Here is a 13,220-nt window from a genome sequence, read left to right as displayed (position 1 = left end):
GCATCAGTTTTTGTTTTGAAAAATTTTATTTTCAGAATTTATTAAATAAGGCAGCCACAGTTTATATTTATTTTCTATCAATAACATTATCACTCACATTTTTAGTTATACATTTGTGTGTGAAAATACATTTTTAAGACACATCAAAGACACAGTTAGGGACATACTTTTTAAATGAAATGAGCTATTATAGACTGGAAAATTATTGCATCTTTCATATGTTACACTCTGTGTTTTCACAGACTTCTCAGTTGAATAACAGATCTGATACAATAAAGTCTTGGTATAATATCTTTCCCTCTTTAGATGGACACTTTTGTGAATCCACTTCGAAATTCTATGAGGAATGTTTCCAATGCAGTTAAATCCCTTCCTGATAGCTTGGCAGAGGGAATGACAAAAATGTCAGACAACATGGGCAGAATGTCAGAAAGACTAGGTCAAGACATAAAGCAATCATTTTTCAAGGTAAGGTAATTTGCATTAATGTCTAAAGCAAATTATTTTTAAGTCACCTAAAATTTATTGAGTCCCTGCTTAGATTTACCTATTTCTTTCAGAAGTTCAAAGCCCTCTAACATACAGTCTCATAAAGAATTAAAAAACAAACAAAAAAACTAAAGAGAATACATTCTTACCAAAAATGTATACTATAAAATCCAGTCACTTCTCATTCTCCGCTATGGTAGAATTTTAAAATCTGTGTGAAACAGATATTTTAAATTGGTAAAGTACAGGTAGTGGACCAAGTAGTTTGTTGTTTCATGATTTGTACCTTCAAATTTTGATCTAGTTGTTTGTTATAATTAAGATTATGGAAGAAAACATATAGCTATTATAGTTTTCATTAGATCAGTTTGAATGAAGAGGAAATATACAGAAACAGAATTTTGAATTTTTTTACTGTAAGAGACAACTTCTAAAATAGTGTGTGTCAATCATACTTCTCTATTAATTCTCATACTTTCTCTGATGCTTCACCTTCATTTCTAATCATGAGAAGTACACTCACTGAAATGAGGATTTCCAGTGCCACTTCTGTGACTTCATACAAAGTCACTGAACTTTTCCAGGCTTCTTTTTCCACATCAATAACATGAAAGGGTTATAATAGGTGATCTTGATGGTTCTTCCTGTGTTGATAAATGATTATCAGCTAGCACTGTTCTTCCTGTCCTTTTTTACCACAATTTGTCCAAAAGGGTTAGTTTTTTTATCCTGTTAACATACTATCAAGCTCTCTGTGGTAAAATAAAGAAGATTGGAGTTTTATTCCCTGTCTGTGTTACTAACTTTTGGTCTTTAAATCATTTAACCTTTCTTAGCTTTAAATTCTTCAAAAAGGTATGGGATTTTGACTAAGTAATCTCCCCTTCCAACTAAAAAGTTAAGCATTGAAAAAAAAAAATCTTTTAGTAATGAAATAATCACACTTCGTTTCTAATTATAGATTGTGAATACTTTTTAAATACTATATATCAAATCAAATGCCATTTATTATGTTTGATAATTGTTTTGTTTTATTATTATATTTTGTTCTTTCACTGTCTGTGAGTTAACTTTGTTCTTTTTTCTTTTTTTATGTTAGATGCCTCCTTTAATTCCAAAGACTGATTCAGATCCTGAACATTGTCGAGTCTCAGCTCAACTTGATGATACTGTGAGTTAATTTTATTTTGGGTAGTATTCAGTTGTGATTCAAATCACACTTGACAGATCTTTTTAATGAAGTATAATAACATATAGCTACCATTAATGTACATTTATTGTAAGTGTTGAGTTTGATGAATTCTTACAAGCTGAACATGTCCATGTAATTAGCACTCTAAACAAGAAACAGATTGTTGTCAGTACCCCAGAAAGCCCCTAATGCTCTCTTCCTGTCACTATGCTCTCCCCCACCAAGGGTAATCACTATCCTGACTTCCACCCTGCTTTTATACTTTATGTAAATGAAACTATAAGGTACGTACTCCTTTAAGTCTGGCTTTTTTTTTTTTTGCTCAACATTGTGATATTTGTTCATGTTGTTTTGTGTGATTGTAATTTCTTCATTCTTGTGGCCTTACAGTACCCCATTTTGTAAATATAGTACAATTTATTTGTTGTATTATGAATAGTATTCCAATGAATGTTCTGGTATATGTCTTTTGATTAAAAAAATAAACATGTTTCTGTTGGGGCTGTACCTAGGAGTAGAATTGCTTGGTTAGAGAGTATGCAAAAGTTCAGTTTTAATGGATACTGTCCCATAGTTTCCCAAAGTGTTTTTTCCACTTTCACTGCCCTCCGCAGTGCATGAGAATTCCAGTAGTCCAAGCCTGCCAGTGTGTGTCTTTTTATCTTTAGCCGTTCTGGTTTTTGTATCTCATGTGGATTTTTATTTCTCTTATGACTGAAATGTTGAACCCCATTTCATATGTTTATTGGCCTTTTGGTGTCTTGTCTTTTGTGTTAGTGCTTTTCCTTATTTTTCTGTTGGCTTGGCTGTTTTTGTCTTTTGATTAGTAAGAGTGCTTTATATGATCTAAATATTAATTCTTTGTCAGATTGTGTATTGCTTTGTGTGCTTTTGTTAACTGTATATACAATCGTACCTGTTGCAAGGTCACAAATGTATGTGGTTTCCTTTAATATTTTTGTTTGTTTTACCATGCTGAAACTTAACATTTGGCATTCATCTAAGGTTGATTTTTGTGTATGGATGAGGTAGGGGTCCAGTTGACCCAAGCACCAGTTACTGAGAAGGCCTTCTTTTCCCCAGTTTCTGTGCTTCTCCTTTGTCACAAATCAGATTATTGTATATGTTTGGGTCTGGGCCCTATTCTATTGTATTAGGCAGATTTATTTTACAGTTATAATTATTTCCCTTCATCTTCTCATTAAACTTCTTTATGATAAACTGTCTTTTAAAATACAATATTTTACTCTGTTTTTAAGACTATATCAGAATATATTATGGTATAATATCCATAACATCATATCTTTTGTTAAGGGTTTTTACAGTTTAACCTTTTATTAGAATTGTCATGTGGCACCAAACTCGATTGTACTTGATCAGAGAACAGTTTTTATTTTGCCTCTGTAATGAAATGTATCTCTCCTCATCTCCCCCACTACCATGTTCCCCGCCCCTTGGTTAAACTCTGAGCTTTCAGTATGTTGTGAAAGGGAAGGTACACTAAGAAAATGTTTACAGCACGACAGTGAAAAATGTATAATTCATACTGTTTTCTCATTGTTTAAGTTACAGCACTGATGAAGAAATCATTAGGGAGAGTATCTTAGTGATGAAAGAGTTATAAGCTTAACTGGCAATTATATGCAATTCTGTCACATTTCTAAATCTGCTCCTGTTTTGGCTTTGTATATATTTTTTTGCATCAAAGCATTCTAGTTGTCTTCCTTTACTTTTTACATTGTTAATCAAATATTCCCATTATAAAAGTGTTCACATTTTTACTGGTTAAATGTTAAAATTCTCATAGTTTAGAGAAATACGTCTTAGTACTGCTAGCTGTTTACTAGATTTTATTCAACTCTTTTCCCTGAAAATACCTAAATATATAAAACTCACTAACCAAGCACAACACATTTTGTGTAGATTGTGTTTTGTTATATTAAACTAGAGGCCCGGTGCATGAATTTCATGCATAGTGGGGTTCCTTGGCCTGGCCAGGATTGGGCCGAAACCAGCTCTCTGACATCCCTCAAGGGGTCCCAGATTGCTAGAGGGTGCAGGCCAGGCCGAGGGACCCTACTGGTGCACAATCAGTGCCGGGGAGAGACCCAGGAGGTTGGCCAGCTGGGGAAGGGCTGCAGGAGGGCTCCTGGGCATGTCCAGCCTGTCTTGCTCAGGCCCAATCAGCCAGACCCCAGCAGCAAGCTAACCTACTTGTCAGAGCATCTGCCCCCTGGTGGTCAGTGCACATCATAGCAACTGGTCAACTGTCTGCCCCCTGGTGGTCAGTCCATATCATAGCAAGTGGTTGAGCAGCCTTAGCATATCATTAGCATACTAGGCTTTTTTTATCCTATATAATAAAAGGATAATATGCAAATTAACCATCACAAGGATGGCGGCGTCCAGTCCTCTCAGCCCCTCTGTAGTCCCCCAGTCCCAGGGGGCGGGGGGCTGCTAAGAGCGGGCTGCGTGAGTGGCCTGGCAGAATGCTTGCTTCGTCGCCATGGCGACGAGGCAAGTGTTCCACCCCAGCTGTGGAGGGCCTCTGGGCCACAGAGAGCCTCTGGGCAGCGGGTGCGGAGCAGCCAGACCCCACAGAGAGCTACTGGCACATGGATTCGTGCGCAGGGCTACTAGTATAGGATAAGGAGGAATGTTGAGATTACTTTGTTCTTTTGAAAAAGATGTCCCAGGAAATAGGCAAAGGGGTTAGTATTTGCCTTATCCAACTAATACAGACTCTACTAAAAGTAAAAGAGCCAGTAATCTTTCCCCAAGACCATTATTATAGTCATGGAATTTACTCATCATTATAGGGCTGTAAAATTCTGTATTCTGTCAAAATGACTTTTAAAAATGTCTTTTCTAAGTTAGAATGAAATGTCAGGTTATGCAAGCTATAATATAACTTGTTCTCTGACCTGTGAAATGGTAGCAATAATTTTGTGAAGTGACAATTTATGGTAGGTAGGTAACTCAATTAAACATGCTTATTTCTTCTCATACATTGTCAGGTGGATGACAATATTCCGCTTAGGGTAATGCTGCTTCTCATGGATGAAGTGTTCGACTTAAAAGAGAGAAATCAGTGGTTGCGAAGAAATATCAAAAACCTACTTCAACAGCTTATTAGAGCCACATATGGTGATACTATTAATAGGTACCACATTTTTTTTATTCTTCATTTATTAACTTAGCTTTTAAACTTTTACTTCTGAAAGTAAATTGTTCAACCTTCTTAGGAGACTATCCTTCTCTGGGCCCTTTAAGAACATTATTAAAGCAGTCTGTTTCTCTCAGAGATTATTTATATGCAAATTAAGTTGCTTATTACTCCATAAAGTAGTGTTTATTTTATTCACCTAAAATTTTGACTGTATATAAATTTCTTTACTTTCAGAAAAATAGTCGACCATGTTGATTGGATGACCTCACCTGAGCAAGTAGCGGACTTAGTGAAACGTTTCAGGTATAACTAAGACACAGTCACTTCTTTCAGGTAGTACAGAGTTTAGCATTGTTACCACTAATTAACTGATTGCTTTTCTTTTCTTCCTGGCCATAAAGTTGTTTTTAGTTATCACTGATGAGCCAAAAGACTTGTAAGAATTGTAATAAACATCTTTTACATGGGCATGTTGATCTTTGTTTTCTTTAAAACCAGAATAGAAAAAAGCATAAAAGAAAATTCTTACGATGTTAGGCTGCATTTTAAAGTGGCTTTAAAATAATTGAAATACCAGTGTGGACAAGGCATGGCCATATAATCCAATACCTAGTGTTGGGGATTTCTTTTTCTCGCTTGTTTGCTAACCTTGATTTTAAATGAAAACTTTAAAAAGTATGTATGTCTCTGGCCATAGTCTAATTTTTTAACTATTAGAACTTCTGAAAAGAATACACATTAAGAGCAGTTATAGTCCAGTTTATATGTTCATTCTGTAAAAATATTTCGAGCCCCTCCTTTATGCCTAGCACTTTGCCAATCACCAGGGACTCTGAAGCAGTTCTTCAAGAAAAGCCTGGTGTAGCAGAGAAATGGACCTCTTTTCTAGGAGTGAAAGATAACCAAAGACATCAATATTCATGGCATGGTGTATTTTAAAATGATAGAAGCAAGAAGGGAGCTATCAGTATTAAGCACTATTCGCTTGGTACTGTGCCAACTTTATGTACACTTTCTGGTTTTATCATGTTTCACGAGATAGGGATTTTTGTCTCCATTTTGTTAGGAGGAAATTGAGGATTAGACAAGTTAGGCAGTTTGGCCAAAAGCTTGTGTGCTGGAAACAGGGAACCGGGTTTCTCTAATCTGAAGCTACATTTTCCTCTATACGAGCCGCAGTTTGCCGACCACTGCTCTATACCATACTGTTATCAAAAGTTGGACCACTGTCCTGGCACATTGATTCTGTTTCAGGGCAGGTAAATGGTGTTCCTCAGGAGCAGTGATTCTCAGCCTTGGCTGCACAGTGAAATCGCTTGGAAAGCTTTACAAAGTGCTGGTGCTTGGGCCTCTCTCCAGAGCCTGACTTAATTAATCTGTTGGAAGGCCTGCACATTAAGAGTTTTAAAGCTCCCAGGTGTTTCTAATGTGTAAAGTTAAGAACGACCACTCTGGGTATTCTCTCTCCCTTAGGCCAGATTCCCTGACGGAAGCTTAGTTATTGTGCTTGAATTCCTGCTTTTGGCCTCATAAATAAGGAACAAGAATTAAGCATGCTGTGAAAGTGAAGGAGAACGGATTATATGTGTGAAAGGAACATTGTACTCAATCCAGCTGTAAGGTGTGGGTGCAGAGTTTGTTTTATGTTGGCTTAGTGATAAAGGACCTGAGGGAGATTAACTCTACCCAAATTCAGGATGTTGTGGGTTGTATTTAGATGAGATGTTCAATCTCAGTGAGAGGAGAGGCCTACTTTGAAGTTAAATGCTGTGATATAGTTTATGTATTCCGTTTTGCTATCTTAATCATTTTTCAGTGTTTATAAGTTATATCAGGGCAGAATTCATCTGTATCTTTCTTGTGTGTATCCTTTTATACCTAAAATTGAACCTTGTACTTAGTTTCTATTTGTTGAATATCATACTTTTATAAAATTTCAGAAATATTTCCTCTTTCTGTTTACATTTGTGTCTGTAGAAAATTGGAATAATTGTACCAACTTGTATTATTAGAAAATAAAAATAGTTATAAAATTTAATCTTTTTAAATAGAGATGCCTTTTGGCCAAATGGCATTTTAGCAGAAGCTGTTCCATGCAGAGATAAAGCTATCCGAATGAGAACAAGAATTGCAGGAAAAACTAAACTACTTTCAATTATGCCAGGTGAGTGAACATGTTGGGTAAAAAACTCACTAATTTGTAGTTCTGAATTTTTGTCATTGAGCATTCTAGCTTGATTATAACAACTACCATTTGATTACTTACCATATATGAGGCACTATTCTGGCCATCCTTGTTTTTTCTTAACCAGTCCTCAAGACAATGCTATGAAGCTAGGCACTGTTAATGCTGCAACTTTATATGTGAGGAAACAGAAGCTTAAAGAGATTAAGTAAGGTACCCAAAGTTTATAGCTGATAAGCAAGTGTTGAGATTCTGACTCAGCTCTGAATGATATGAAAGCCAGTTCTTTCAACCACTTGAAAAAAAGTGGTGCTTTCAACCACTTCACTTTGCTGCCTTAAAATATTATGAGGACAATTTGATGATAAATAAAATATGTAACAGACTTAAGGGCTAATAAAGGAATCTGAAGGTTGAGGTTTTAGGAAGAATATTTGTTCTTTTTTCAAAGAATCCCTTTACATAGGAACAACTGACTGATCCAATATTAATCTTTATTAAAACATGATCTCAAAGAAAGTACACATAATGGCATCCTGTGGTATAATTTGAGTTACTTCTTTAGAACACTGCTATTCACTAGGTTAAATTCACTTTGTCCCTTTTGTCTTCTCTCAGTAAGAGAAGGTATGTAATATGACAAGCAGTTTGTGTGGCTGCGTGGTTATTTGGTCCCTTCTTTGGTTATGAATATCTTTGACATAGCTAGGTATCTTCTCTCCACATTTAAATTATGGATGTAGAGAATCTAAAAGATATATTTGTTAAGTTCTTTAATATCATAGAATACCTATTCTTCTATAATTTAAAACTAAATTTCCACCATAGATTTTAATAATCAACTTTCTCTTCTGTCAGTTAAGTTGGAAACTTGCCACATGGCTGTTAATTCTGCCCTGTAGACTGTATTGTTGCATTTGGATATAAAAAGCAAATTATAGAAATAACATTTCAGAAAAAAAAAGACACAATAACTTAAAATATTATGTAATAAACCACTAGAATACATTAGGTCTTGCTATAGACTGACTCAGTTATGCAGCTGAAAGAATTCTTAATGTATTTATCCAGTAAGTGTTTTTTGAGAGCGTATCATGTGCCATACACTATTTTTTGCTCTAATCTTTGCCTACTTGGAGCTAACACTCTAGTGAAGGGACACAGAAAACAGACAAAACAATAAATATAGCACAGTATGTTCCATAGTGGAAAGTGCTGAGACAACAGAGAGTGCAGGAAAAGGGAGGTGTCAGGTAAGTTGCAGACATAGCTGGGGTGACCGGGAAGGCCCTGAGAAGATGACACTTATGTGAAGACTTGCAGGAAGTGAAGGTAGATATAAAAATATATGTGCATAATCCCTCACTTGTTTTAAATTGTATTGTACCCCTAGTTAGGAACATACCTTTTGAAGTTGCGTGTTTCTTTCACAAGCACCAGAGTAATATTTCCTAGTACTACTATTGGGGTCCTGATTATGAATAACTAAGAATAATCATACGTGTTGTTCCCATACTCCAATATCTCTAGTGGCCTCATGTTGCCTGTGAGTAAACTCCAAACTCGCTCATCCTGACAGTCACAGCACTGTCAGTCCCATTCTTTTCTCCACTTTCTCAAGGGAAACCCTCGATTCAGCCGATGGCACCACCCCTACTCCTGGCATCTGCCTGGTTTTGTGCCCTTAGTGCTCACTCACTGATGTTTCTCCACCAAAGCGAATCCTTCATCTGGTTGAATCTGTCAAATTCCTGCCCAGGTAGCAACGTCCACTTCATTTGTTACTTCCTGGAACGGACCTTACCTTATATTCTCATGTAGAATTCTACCCTCCATATACATTTTTATATATTATGTATTTTAATGGCACTGTTACTGTGTCACAGGTTTTTTTGAGATCATATGTCAGCTTACACACATAATTTCCTTATAGCGTATTTCTCATTGTGCATTACACATAGTAAGAATATGTTTTTGAGTTTATAGGTCACTTTTCACATTATTTAATTAAAGCCTTATAAATCCTTAGAGTTATAAGGATATTGGTTGTTATAAATCCCCATTTTACAGGTAAAGCAACAAACTCAGGGTAGGTGAGTATCATATAGTATATGTGTTAAGGGACTGGATTGTAATTCTCATTGGGGTTCCCGAGCTGGGTCCCATTTCTTTCTCATGTGCTGTCATGTCTCCCAGTATCTATTGCATCAGTGATTGGAGGCATGCATGCACATGTATAAATTTTAAATCTCAGTTACAATACATGGCTGAAACGCATTAACTGAACACCTAGTACTTTTTAGTTACTCTGCTGTGTTCTTTGCATACTTGGTTTAACGTAGAGCATAGTTTACTAGTAGGCCTTGTGCTTCCTTTATTTGAGTAATGAACTGTGTTTCTTTTCCCCCCTATGTAGATGAACTGAAGCACATTATTGGGGCTGAGACAACACGGAAAGGTATTCTTCGTGTTTTTGAAATGTTTCAGCACAACCAGTTAAATAGGAGAATGGTTTATGTCTTCCTGGAAGGCTTTTTGGAAACCTTATTTCCACAGTATAAATTCCGTGAACTTTTCAACAAACTGCATTCACGATCAATGCAGATGCAGAAATATAAACAGAAACTTCAGACATCTCAAGCGCCTTCTTTGCAGAAAAGGTGACACTCCAATCTGTGAAGCTGGTGTTCCTTTTTTCCAGAACTAAAGTATGGACAGATCTTCTGGGGCTTAACTCATATACTGTTGTGCCTGCACCAGTCTCTTAATGTTTCAAATAGATTATTAATACATCCACAAAACTGTGGTTTTTTCATCCTTGTCTGTAATCCATCACTACCAAGAGAGTTGCCGTGTCTTAAATGTTTTGGTGCATATTTTTGCAACACTGAGAGGATACTGCCCCCATCTCGAGCAAGAACGACGTCTGTCTCTTTCGTTTTAAGCTAATCAGCATTCTGCAGCAATGACACAGTGCCAGAGTGTATGTATGAGAGCCAAGGAAAGCACAAAGCAACGGTTCACAGATACATTAGCTAATTTGTCTAAAGTGGGAGACTGTGCAATGTATGATTTGGAGGGATTTGTTTTGCATAATGATTTTATAGGTCTCTTGGAATTTTGATATATTGTAGGTTAGCCAGATGAATGATCTTTGGAACATCTATTTTGGGTCTGGGGAAAGTGACAGAATGCCCTTAAGGTATGAATTAACCTTATACCCAAATTTATAGCTCTGTGACATAAAATAAAACCTAGTATAAAATAAAACCAATCAGAAACAGAATGATTGGATTTGTTCACTGGTATAAAACTAGCTTTAATTGATTCTAATGTGCTTTAAGGGCTCTCTTTTGCTCTTACGGTACTCAATCCACATTTTCTTTTGGTATTCTGTACGCAAAAAAAAGAAGCATATGGTGGCTCTCACTTAAGTTTCAAAATTATTGCAGTTTTCTTTACCTTTAAGAGATTACCATTATAAAGTAGGGGTATAATTTGTTGAAAGACAGCCAAAAATTTCTGTCCTTCTAAAAATAATGAAAATATGAAAGGAAACAGCACTCTATTGAAAGTTACCATTTGATAATTTTAAATTGTGTGATCTAGACATACCTTAGGTGATTTTAAAAATAGCAAATAAAAGGATTAAATGAGTTTATTAGTCATATGTAAACATACAAATCCCTAATTCTATTATAGTGTACATATATGAAAATGAAAAACAGAACTATAATATTTTTTAAAATATGCTTTTATTTATATTTTGCATAATGTAAAATCCTACTAAGTAAAGCAAGTTGGCAAAACCCCTCAGTGTATACATTTAAGTCCCTCAAATAATTTTATACCAACAACAAAATACCTTTTCCAGTTTTGGAGCCTCTGCATTTCCCTTAGTTTTCTCCTTCTCCTTGTGTCCATCTTGGAAGTCTTTCTATCCTTTGTATGCAGGATTTCTGCATAGTTTTAAACACTTCCACTACTAAGGGTTTGAGTGTGTCAGCATTTTTTGTTTTAAAAATATTTAACACTAAAACCTTAAAATAGTGAAGCTACTTATCGGGCCATTGAGCCAAGATCCTGGTATTAAAAGAACGCCTGGGTGCTTAATATAGAGGGACAAAGTATTGGTATCCCAGTTATTTGGGAGCTTTGAGAATGGAACAAGATATTATCGTCTTGTTTTCACTGAGGTCCTACTTAAAGAGTGAAGCCTAATAGCAGAGTAAAGCCTTCCTTTAAAGCTTTATAATAATAATCGTATTTATATTAATGATGCTGGTGTGCATACTTGTATGCATCTATTCATCGTGTGTTGCATGTCCTCAGAATTACATAAATGAAATCCCTTTCATTGCAACTTAACAAAAGAGAAAAGATCCTTATTAACTCTGGTGGAAGAAATAATATTTCTTCTCAGTGTATCTCCCTGCCCTGGTCCCTCCTCATGCCCCAGGCTTTAAAAATGAGGCTGTTTGAAACATGTCTGTCAAAAGTATCAGCATGGCCACAAGTGCAATGATTTTCAAATATACCCCTGCCCAGTTCAAGGATATTTTTGACATAAATAAATCTAAGGGTAAACAGAAGAATTCATGTAAGAGTCTAGTATGTACATGTGAAAAAACATTTCTAGATAATGGGAAGAGCGCTGGCCATCAACCAGGGAAAGAGATGTCGTGTAAGACTGCAAATTTTTCGTAACAGAGCCCTGCAAGATAACTGCATTATACCAAAAAATATTTGAGTAAATGGGTTTTTAAAATAATTTTTGTTAAGAGAGTTTATATTTCAAAAGCAGGAATGTCAAATGGTAGTCTATGTAAACAGTTGTGCATCTTCTCCATGCACATCTATGTTTTACATCAGAGAGAGCCATGGTCATGCTAAAATTAGAGATATTCTTTGAATGACTTGGTCAAGCTGTGTGTAAAATATTTAACCCATAAGTACAGTGTACTATGTTAAATGAAGTTATTACATTTAATGCATTTATTGCATATATAAATATACATGAAGAGGCTTTATGTCTTCTGATATTTGATTTTTGAATGTTTATTAAGTCAGTGGTGCCTGTAGGCAAAAACCATAAAAATTAATCATTCTTTGGGTTTTCTGATTTTTCAGGTAACAGACTATTTAGAAACCATCATTATTAACTTTCAATAGTTTATTCACCTAAAAAATTTGATTGTATGATTTAAATATAGCAGTTAGATGGGCATTTCCTATAATTTGGGTGTACTGAATAGTGCCATTGACCAATGGATGCACTTGGTTAGCCTTAATTTTTTTTAAACATTAAAAACTTTTTTTCTATTTCAGTTTGCTCATTTTAAGTTGTGTTACTGGTGTTTGGGGGGGAAATCAAACAGTTAAGTGCTACCAGAAAGTGTACCAATTTTTAAAAAACTAAGAACAATATAAATTTCACAATCTAAAATTTTAATTTTGTGCAATATTTTCATTTAATGCATGTGTATTTGAGTAATTGTAAAATAAATGAATTTTTAATGTTTTGAGATCTAGTTTAAACTAATGTCTTCTTAACCCAACAACTTACATTCCGTTGTTGCTGCATCCTTTTATTTAAGGACTTGTTTTAAAAGTCTCTTTGTCACTCCTTATAAAATTCTTTTGTTAATAGTAAATTTTGCTTATAGGAGCATGGCTCCTGTATTACAAGGGAAAAATATAAAGAGCACATCTTAGGATTATAATTGTTAAAAGATAACTTGTGCATATCATTGTACAGTAAGTGTCAACTGTGTGCCTAACTATTCTATCAATACTTTCCTTCTTTAACAAAGAAGAAACAACAGTCAGAATGTCAGTTATTTTTATTGAACTAAAAAAGAAGAGTAAAAATTTTATTTGGTTTGTGTTATGTTCTGTCCATTAGAAAATACTAATAAAGTATTAACAAACCTTTTTGTTGAATTTATTTGGTAGTAATGCATTTTTATTACTTAAAAAAATGCTTGCTCGGTGGCCTTATTTTTAGTATCTCTGTGTATTTTTTTTTTTTCCTTTTCATTTTGGAAATCAAACAATACAAGATCCAGGTTGCTAGATGAGCTATTGAGTGATTGACTTATAACTAACTGAATTTAATTTTCCTTTTATGGGGCAAGTAACTTACTACCACTTTGTTAAAGAAACTTCATACTTCCCTGTCATTC

General features: G+C 35.1%; 1 protein-coding gene across 5 annotated transcripts in view; it reads left to right on the top strand.

The window, feature by feature from the left end:
• Window positions 1–12,966, top strand: part of SNX13 (sorting nexin 13) — a 104,355-nt gene extending 91,389 nt beyond the window's left edge. For 3 of the 5 annotated variants that reach the window (XM_080664391.1, XM_080664390.1, XM_080664394.1), the window contains 6 exons: window positions 307–468; window positions 1,589–1,660; window positions 4,699–4,844; window positions 5,085–5,153; window positions 6,902–7,014; window positions 9,452–12,966. In XM_080664391.1, coding sequence (XP_080520517.1) covers window positions 307–468; window positions 1,589–1,660; window positions 4,699–4,844; window positions 5,085–5,153; window positions 6,902–7,014; window positions 9,452–9,699 — 810 coding nt within the window. In that variant the 3' untranslated portion in view covers window positions 9,700–12,966. The remainder of the gene's footprint in view (window positions 1–306; window positions 469–1,588; window positions 1,661–4,698; window positions 4,845–5,084; window positions 5,154–6,901; window positions 7,015–9,451) is intronic. The other 2 variants (XM_080664393.1, XM_080664392.1) reach the window with 1 other exon arrangement.
• The last annotated feature ends 254 nt before the right edge of the window (window positions 12,967–13,220 follow it).

The sequence above is a fragment of the Plecotus auritus genome (assembly GCF_963455305.1).
Source record: "Plecotus auritus genome assembly, chromosome: 4".
Lineage (NCBI taxonomy): Eukaryota > Metazoa > Chordata > Mammalia > Chiroptera > Vespertilionidae > Plecotus > Plecotus auritus.
The sequence above is the reverse complement of the archived record's forward strand: the minus strand, read 5'-3'. Positions and strand labels throughout refer to the sequence as shown.